The 10,004-nt window shown below is 43.7% G+C and overlaps 1 protein-coding gene across 4 annotated transcripts in view; it reads right to left on the reverse strand.

Annotated features, from left to right (window-relative positions):
• Shc4 (SHC adaptor protein 4) overlaps window positions 1-10,004 on the reverse strand; it is a 117,024-nt gene that overhangs the window by 66,286 nt on the left and 40,734 nt on the right. For all 4 annotated transcript variants that reach the window (XM_033765215.1, XM_033765217.1, XM_033765218.1 and 1 more), the window contains exons 3-4: window positions 9,166-9,229; window positions 3,959-4,078 (exon numbers count right to left, since the gene is read on the reverse strand). In XM_033765215.1, coding sequence (XP_033621106.1) covers window positions 3,959-4,078; window positions 9,166-9,229 — 184 coding nt within the window. The remainder of the gene's footprint in view (window positions 1-3,958; window positions 4,079-9,165; window positions 9,230-10,004) is intronic.

Raw genomic sequence — 10,004 nt, forward strand, 5'->3', positions numbered from 1 at the left:
TTTTTTTTTTTTTTTTTTTGTAAAGGTGGAATATCTGACAGTGCTTGGCCAGTCTTCAGGGTGAAAATCTCTCAGGGCTCACCTTTCCACGGGGACGGTGCCTGCCAGGTCCCTGCTTCCCCAACATCCCCCTTAGACCTGGCCTCATTGCCTGCCTGCACTGCGGATATTTGAAGTTGTCTCTGAGCATCCATTTTCTGGCTGTTTTGCCTTTCTTATCTGTTACCTTCTGATTCAGCAGTCGTTGAACTGGTAACAGTTGTAGAAATGAGTAAAGAATTAGGAGTGGGAGCTGCTGAGACTTTTTTGTTTAAGGCCCTACAATGCTATACAATGTCTCCGTCCATGACTAAGGTGCATTTACCTGTGGCCAACTGCAATCTGAAAATACTAAGGGGAAAACTCCAGGAGGAACTAAGTTTTACTGCACACCATTCTGATGAGCATGACAAAAGTTCATACCATCTCAGTCCATCCCACATGGTAGGATGTGACTCGTCCTTTACCCACCGTGTCCATGCTGTATACCCTGCCTGCCTGCCAGTCAGTTAGGTTTCTCAGCTACTGGGCCCACTGTCGTGGTTTCCAAGTGCAAGCAGTCTTTAATGTATTTAATGATGGACACAAACACAGGAGTAGTGATGCTGGCAACTGGACATACCAAAGAGAAGCTGTGAAGTGCTGCCTGAAGAGAGAAGGTGAAAGGTGCTGACTTAAGGAAAGAAAACAAATCCTGTGCCAAGGTTGTCAAGAGCCACAGTGAGAACCAAAGAGCAGACACAGGGTTTGGTATTTCTGTGCTTTCAGGCATCCACTCAGGGCTCGAAACATATTCCCCATGGTGGAGGGAAAGGGGTACTAATATTAAAGTGTAGTCCCCCAAGAAACTTGCTTGAATTTAAAACAAGCCAGGTTTGATGTCATGTGCCTTGTAATCCCAGCACCCTGGGAGGCTGAGGCAGGAGGATCGCAAATTTGAGTCCAGCTTGGGCAATGTGGCAAGACCCTATCTCAAAACTTTCAATTTTCTTGAAAGGATGGGAAATGTAGTTCAGTTGGGAAGGTTCTAGGTTCAACTCCCAATGCCAAGAAAAAAGAAACTCTGACAAGTTGTCATTCCGTAGTATATTTCCTTACCACAAAATATGGCTTAATATAACATGCTTAATATAACGTTATTTTCTCCCTCTGAGGGTCTATGAAACATTTTTATGACAGTAAACATTACAATCTTGATGACTGGAACCAATGTAAGTGCCTGACCAGTAAGTTCTGACATCTCTCTATATCCATAAGCTTGAGTGTTCCATGGTTGCAGTCCCAAGTTCATCTCAGAAGTTAGCGGAAAGGGATTCATTTGCATTCCTTTGTATTTGCATTAGAACTTCCAGGCCTGGCTGTCCTTAATTAATAAAACTTGTTCTCCTGCAACATCCATAAAGTCTCTGCTCTGCTGCCTCCTCCCCTGACGCTTTCGGCTGGGGTACTGGAGCTCCGTGAACTGACGCAGCCACATCTCTGCTCCCTCCCTGAGCCTTTCCTGGGTGTGGGGAAGAGCTCCGGAGCAGCGGGGGCGCTGTGCTCAGCGCGCTCCTCCTTGAGGTCCCCACCCCGCCTCCGCAGCCAACGGTTGGGACGCGCTCGGCCCACGCCCCCACCCCTGTTTTGACAGAAAGGTTGAAGGCGCATAGTAACACACCTCTAGGCTGGGGCCTGACGCAGGACCGGGGGAGAGAGGGGCCGAGAATAAACCAAGCCCCGCCACCCACACCACAACCTCATTCTTCATCCACTCCGCACTCACTGCGGGAAGCCCTGGGAAGGACCACTTTAAAAAATGATCAAGAGGTCCTGCACAGAAGGCTGTCACCACGACAGCTCCAGCTCCCTTACAGAACCATCAGGTAACTCAAGGGCTCCTTGTGACACCCGGGGCATCTCACGATCCACACCTTCGAGCCTCTATGGTACCAAACACACAGGCGGAAAACTAAAATGATGTTTACTCTACAGGTCGGAGCACACGGTGACAGGATGAATTCTCACCAGCCCAAAGGCTCAGGCAGCAGTGGACCCACCTCTGGGGATAACCAAGATCCTGCGAGGCAGGAACCCGAGCTGTTCTACCTGAAGCGCTCTCCTGGAATGGGTCATGCACTGCTGCAAAAGCAGAGTATTCTGTTCTCCAATTTGGAAAATAAAGCCGCCCTCAGCACTGCACTTCTGTGCTACAGAAACTATAGTTGTACAGGTTATGCTTTGCCACTGAGCCCTGGATACAGATTTGAAAAGGTCTCTGAGAAAGAATGTGTGCGTAAATGATAATAACAGCTCCCACGAAGCTGGTGCCAGCTGATGGGTTTATATCCATGACCTCATTTAATCTGCTAAGCAACCCTATTGTACACTCACTGCTAAATTCAGCTCACTGATGATGAAAACCCAAGTTCAGAGTGCCACGGCAGCTGCTATTAAGCCACAACGCCACCATTTCAACCGCTGCGTGTCCTCGGGCCACTTAGTGCTTTACCATTACCAGTGCAAATTCAACCTTCCGTGAGTCCTTGATCTTAGCAGTTCACAAAGTAAAACCTTAAACATTCAGAACCTCCAATCACTACACGTCAGACAGAGGGAACTCAGACTTTAGCACACCTAAATAACTTAATAGGAAGGATGCAGTTCAAAACTTACAAGCAAGTCAAAAAGAGTGTCATAGTCGAATGTAGTTATTAGCCTGGTGCCTGTACAAGGTGTGATTAAAAAATATGATGAGTGTTTAAATAAAAATTTATTACAGCAAAAGACATATTGCCATGAATTCCGCTCCAAATATTGCTGCTCCCTTCAAACACACTGGTCCCACTGTCCTCGGTACTCTCCCTAGCAGCTCTGGAGTACTCTTTCGTGAATGTCTAGTTGCACGGTCCTAGCCACCCTGATGTCCTAAAGGGTTTCGAAATGTTCCCCTTTCCTGCCTATTTTGACTTTGGGGAAGATCCAGACATCACAGGGTGCAGATCTGATGAATAAGGTGGATAAGGACACAGCAGGGTTTTTTTTTTGGTTTTCTTTTTTTTTTTTTTTTTTTTTTTTTTTTTTTTTTTGAGCCTGGCTTTCTGTTGGAATGGCACTGGGCAAAGGCATTCACCAGATTTGTATCATACCTCATAAAGACACTCATGAAAGAAGACTTCCAGGACAGCTGCAGAAAGTGGCCAGGATGGTAGGATAAGTGTTTGATGTGAGAGGGAGGATTTTGAAAGGGCCTTAAGGGAATGTGTCTTTTACTGTAATGATCTTTTTAATTTAAATATTCTCCATAGATTTGGATCCCCCCTCACATATATTTTATATTCCTTCAGCAAGGCTGTTCGATAAGAAATGAGGTTCACAATAAAAACTCAGGCATACCACAGAATCATCAAGAGAGAAAAACACTTGTGCATACCGTAATACTGGAGAAAGTTTTTCAACCACACAAGTTGGAGAAAAGTGTTTTCTACGTAGATTTTCGTTAGCTAGAGCACTGACACCAACTCTGATGTCCCTCTTCCCCTTTGTCCCCCAGTGTAGCAATGATCGGTTATGATAATGGAGTCCTTTTTCCTCCAGGGACACTCATCAATGACCAGATTGAGGATATTAGTTAGCAAATCCTATTTACTCTGTTCTTTGAACCTTTGTTTTTCATAGAAAGCCAATTAATTAGCAGCAAATACGTAGGCACTTAAATGCCAGTGATAGTTTAGTAATGCTGTTATTTATTCCAATTATTGGAAAATAACTTCTAATACAGTCACCCAAGATTTATCCCTAAATTTATGCAAAGAACTTTATTTTTCCATATTGGCTTATTAAACTGTGGGCATACTTGGACACTTTGTTCTTATTATTACTCTCAGCCTTCCAGAAAAACAGAGACAGGTTAAACCAAAATCGGCATTTGTTGTCTTACCTGCTGGTTATCAAGGTTCATCAGTGTGAGGCTGCCTGTCGAGATGGTCAGTTTTATATTCATTCCAGAAAACTGAAGATTACTTTTGCCAAGAACAGCTGAGAGGGACTTAAGGGGAGCCTTTTAAAATAACAAAACAACACTGAGAGTTAGGGATGCTGTTACAGACAGGCACTATCTTTTGAATGTCTCAAAATGGATCTTCCTCTCTATTTTGCTTTACACAAATCAAGCGAGATGGATTGCTTTTTTGTTAAAGACTTAAAAAAAAAATTGGAGTGCAGCAAATTCTTTAGTAAAGGAAATCCGAGGCCTGGAGAGTTTTTTCCTACTTCCCTTCTCCCTAAATGTTTTGTATCAGCAAATTCCTGGGAGAGTTCAGAGCAACAGGGCTGGAGTCCTTCTCAGTCCACACAGAAATAAAGAAGGAGGTGACACTACTGGACTCCCACCACCTGGGCCTTCGGAGGACCTGTGCTTGAAATCCCACCTCCGGCCACTCTTTCTGGGCCTGACCACTGTTTCCAAACAGTCCTTCCTGTTAAAATGAGCAAATATTACTAAGGCTCCATTCTCCAGTAACTCGCTAATAAAATGATTTACCAGAGTTCACTAACAGACATGTAGAAGAAGATCCAGAGGAAAGCGAAGCGATACGTTTTGATAAAAGTTGGAATTCTTTTTCTTGCTGTTGTTGTTTTTGTTTTGATTTTTGTTTTTTGAGACAGGGTCTCAACTATGTAGTCGAGGCCCTGAACTCACAACGTGGCCCGAGCTGGCCCACAAGTGCAGCGAACCTCCTGCCACGGTGCTGGGTGCTGGAACTATAGGCGTGCACCACCATGCCAGGCTAAAACTTGAAATTCCTGGCATCTCCCAGGAAGAGTAGAGAACGCTTGGGTATCATAAAGGCCAGAAGGACAAATGCACAGGCGAGAGGTGACAGTGGGGTGGCCAGGCCCTTCAAACAGACGCTTCACTTGGCAGCTGTGTGACCGTGGACAAACAACCTTTTAAGCCTCAACTGCCCTTTCTATTAAATGTCGGAGAGGAGAGAAGCTACTTCATAAGAGCTGTTGTGAAGATTAAATCAGATGATAAATGGAATGCATTTAATGTAGTACTTGGCTGGAGGTATGAGAGCTGCTATTCTTTATTATTATTATTACCATTACCATTATTATTATTCACTGCTGCTCTTATTGTTGTTATCTTTTCCAACTCTAAGGTTTTAAGAGACACTTTGAGAGATTTAAATATTGCCATGGATGTTGGATTTAGTCTTGCATCTTTGGCTGGGAAGTAGGCCAAACTGAGGATAGAAAATTAGTGATTGGTCCAAAAAAAAAGAGAGAGAGATCAATAATTTCAGGCAATCAATGGAAACACAATTCATTCCTTTCACAGCCTTGCTCATGTATTTACTCTTATTTGATCCCTTCTGGAACCACAGCAGGAAATTCAGTGCAGAAGTTTTTGTTTCCCGTTCCAAGCACACTCTGAAATGTAGCTTCTAGGGCATCCAGACATCATTGATGTCACTTCATCGCCAAGCTGACTCTCGGTCCTCTTTCTTTGCCTTCGTCTTCACCACATTCATACCGTTTAAGGATTTTTTTGTTCTCTAAAATGATGGTGTTTCACAGCAAATCATTCATTTGCTTCTATACAGTTCTTTCCATGCTAGTTTTTAAAAAGTTATTACTAAAAACTAATTAGATAACAATACTATCTCACACTTGACAAGCACTTTGTCACTTGTAAAGAATGTTTACATACATCAGCTTAACTTTGTCCTCAAAATAACCTTAACCTTGTAAGACACGCTCAAAGTGCATGCATGGTACAGGGGAGACAAAGTGTTTCATTGTTAGTGGAAATGACCTGAGTTCAAATAAGCCCTAGGACAGAGCGTGTGGTTCTCTGGCAGGCGTGGAAGGCGGGACTGGCACACAGGACTGGCAGTGAGGCAGGCCAGCTTCAGGCAGCCAGGTGACCCGGGATTGCAGGTGATCCGCTAGCCAGCTGAGGGTCCCCAGGGAACTCCCTGATGCCCTCTTGGTGTCTCAGTTTACACGGCAGGAACAACATCACCACCACCCCTTCTGCCTGCACCTGAGCTGGGCCTGGGAAGAGTCCAGCTCAGTAGTAAAGTACAGAGAAATGAGAGGATTCGGGGATGACCTAACAAACTGTGCTGATTGTTATGACTGCATCTTAAATGGAGAAGGAGGGGAGGAACTGTGGGGCTCTGGCCTGGGGGCAGGTCACTGTTGGAGCGGGAGGAGACGGGAACAGAAAGGAGAGAGAGAGGGTGCAGTGCTTCTCAACTGTTACAGAAAAGCAGAGGCCAGCTGGGAGGGGTGCTTATCACCATTTCACAAATGGGAAACTACTAATATAAGGAAGGCATTTGGTGACATTCACGAACTAAGCTATTGGTATCGGCACAGTGGAGCGGCTCTTCTGGTTCACACAGCCTCTCAAGAACCTCCAGTCTTTTTTTTCAGTAATTTTTGGCTCCCTGCTCTAGGGAGAGATGCAAGGAGGGAGAGGTGGAGAAAATCATGGGTAAGAAGCAAAGAGCATCATGGTTAAAAACGAAATAGCAACATGGGTAAGAGTGTGGATCCTGCAGGCTGGCTGCCTGGGCTTGACCCTCTTCACATGGACTGGGTCACTGGGCAGGTTCCTTAACCTCTGTAGGCCCCAGTTTCCTGACCTGTAAAATGGTGATAAGTAATAGGACCTTTTCAGGTTTTTTTAAATGTATTTTTTTATTGAGATAAGGTCTTGTTGTGCTACTCAGATTGGCCTCAAGCTCATGACCCTCCTACCTCAGCCTCCCAAGTAGCTGAGGTTACAGGTGTGAGCCCCCATGCCTAGCTATCGATAGGGTTTGTTTGTTGTTTGCCATAATTAACAAAGTATTAAAAAGCATATTACCCAACTTTATGGGACACAGTAAAAGCAGTGCTGAGAAGGAAATTATAGCTATAATATAGCTTATGTGAAAAGAGAAGAAAGATTTCAAGTAAAAATAAAAACCTAACTTTACAATGTAAGGGACTAGGAAAAGAAATTAAATCCAAAGCTGGCAGGATGAAGGAAAACAAATTAAATCCAAAGCTGGAAGAATGCAGGAAATAATAAAGATTAGAGATCGAAGACTAGACAAATAATACTACTGACCTGTATTCTTACAAGTAACAATGATTAAGATGACAGCTTTATGTGATAAGTTTGTTGTGTGTAGTTTTTTTTTCACTGTAGCAAAAAATAAAAAATAAAAAAAAAGGGAAAAAAGAGAATAAAAAATTGCAAAGTACTGGGAAGAGTCCCTGGGGCTACTGATATATACCGTATATGTTTTAAATTTTTTAAAGTATTACAACAAAAGACACATTGCTATGAATTCCCTTCAAAATGCTCCCCCTCACTTTAAACACATTTGTTCCATCCTTCTGGCCAGTTCCTGAAGCAGCTCTGGCATCCTCTTTCCTGAGGGTCTTTCAGAGGTCTGACCAAAAACATAAATGCTGCTGCCCAGCGCCATCCGATGGAAAGGCAGGCTCTAAAAACACGAATCTGGGTTCTCATCCACCTCACTCACCAGATCTCACACTGCAACTCCCGGCTCTTCCTCAAAGCCAAAACGATCATGAAAAGGAAACATTTTGAAATGATTCAAGATATGGAGGCAGCCACAGCAGCATAGTTACAGACGCTCAAGAAAGAGGACTCCAGAGCTGCTCCGGAAGTGGCAAGCATGAGGGGATAAGTGTGTTTGAATCAAGGAGTAAGGAGGAGTATTCTGAGGGGGATTCATGGCAATGTGTCTTCTACTGCAATATACTTTTAAAAACTTAAATATTCGCTGTATTGTTCAATTACTCCTCATGTGAAGTACTCAAAAAATACTTAGCAGACAAAGGAAATGAACTTGAAAATGTCTGTTTTTCTTCATAGGTATACTTTCTGGAAAGATGATAGCCAGGTTTGTTTTGTTTTATTTTGGGGTTTGGAATCCCTACTCCTGAAATAAGAAGGTCTTAAAAAAAATGAGTCTGTTAGGATCATCCAGTTGAAGCGTCTTATTCACAGAGATGAAGAGGAGCAGGAGGAGTCATTGTTCAGATGCTGCTCTGGGGCCCTGAGTTCCATCAAAGAAACCAGTAATAGGGAATCCTTAACAGAATCCCAGGGGCATTCATCAGAGTTCTCCATCCCCAATGGCTCCTCTGAGTCACAGTGGGTGACACTGGGTTCAGTCCTATGTAAATGATGAGGAAGAGCGGTAACAGAAATTGAGGCAGGTGACACGGAAATAAAGCCCTAAGCTATGAATCAGGAGTTTTGGCTTTTCCTGGTGATCAGCTCTTCTCTCAGACCAGTTTAGTAGCTGGCATTAGGAAAGGGGTAGACCAGAAGCTCTCCCATGATGTCTTTCTTCTTGAACTGTCCTCAACTTTATGATTTATGTACTTACCTTGAGAAACTTTTGCCTTTATAATGTTGGGTTAATAGCTTCATAGCAACAGTAACTACCTACCATAACATAGAAAGAAGAAGGTCAAATATATGCATATGCGACACACCGTTCTAGGCTTTATGGGCATCATTTCACCTCATTCTTACATAACCCTCTACAGAAAGTGCTATTCTGTCCCATTTTGCAGATGAAGAAATCAAGGATCCAAGCAAATAAGTAACTTGTCCAATATCAGGCAGTTCTTGGGTAGAGAGGTGGGATTTCAGTCCAAGTATATCTAGCATCAAAACTTTTGCTTTCGTTCATTGTGAACAGCTGCTTCCCCACGGGTGTTACCACCTCACCTCTATGCCTGTTCACATCTGAAAATAGCCAGAAAGTCTAAAAAGTCAAAAGTGTTAAAATGTAAACCACACACATTTATATAATACTGAAACCAGAAGACACCAAACTGGCCATCTGGTTGACCTCCCTAACCTCTTAGAATAAGAACAGTATCTCAGGGAGACAGGGGCACCGCTACATCACACAGTGCTGGTCAGCTGGCAGGATGTGAGGGACAAGAGCACCTCTGGGTGCAGCTCTGACATCACAGCACCTAAGAAAGGCCAGGCAGGACCTGGCATCACAGGATGCGATGAGATAACAACTATTTTGATACTATCTGCGCCATAGTTGGGAAAACGAAAACCAAGAAAACCACATCCACACTTACCTTTCGCTTTTTAAGGGCTCCACTGGCCCCAGGGACAGCTTCACACAGGCGGCTTATCGCTTCCCTACAGAATAGAAACGGTAGAAAGACTCAGCGTATTTCCTACTTGAACTCCAAGTGTTCGAGTAATGCTAGAAGTGATTATGACCAAAGTGTATCAGGCAGGAGATGAGACTGACATACTGGACCTTCCTTCTCTCTGCCCCAGAGCAGAAAGCACGCTCTTTAGTCTTTTGTGGTACAAACCCAGGAAGATGTAGCAACATCCTAACACCAAAAAACTTTTACAACACAGACTCCCACTATTCACTTTATTCTTCTCTCTTCCCTCCTGAGATTTTCTTTTGGGGAGGGCGGTTTGAGACAGGGTCTCACTACGTAGTTGAGACTGACCTGGAACTCACTATGTAGCCCAGGCTGGTCTCGAACTCACAGCGATCCTCCTGCCTCGGCCTCCCAAGTGCTGGGATTACAGGCATGCTCCACCATGGCTGACCTTAGATTTTTCTGATTTTTAAAATGGCATTGGATTTCTTGATAGCAGCCATTCTTTGTGGGGTGAGGTGGAATCTCAGTGTTGTTTTCATCTGCATCTCTCGAATGACCAGTGATGTGGAACATTTTTTCATATATTTTCTTGCTGCTTTTACTTCTTTGTGTGAGAAATGTCTGTTCATTTCGGATGCCCATTTTTGGATCGGGTCTTTATATTTGGGGGGACTGATTGTTTTGAGTTCTTTATATATCCTTGATAATAGTCCTTTGTCTGAGGTACAGCTGGTAAAAATTTTTTCCCACATTGTAGATTGTCTCTTAGTTCTGCTAATGGTTTCTTTTGA

Source organism: Fukomys damarensis, unplaced genomic scaffold (assembly GCF_012274545.1).
Source record: "Fukomys damarensis isolate Sample0158 unplaced genomic scaffold, DMR_v1.0_HiC HiC_scaffold_17, whole genome shotgun sequence".
In the NCBI taxonomy this organism is placed as follows: domain Eukaryota; kingdom Metazoa; phylum Chordata; class Mammalia; order Rodentia; family Bathyergidae; genus Fukomys; species Fukomys damarensis.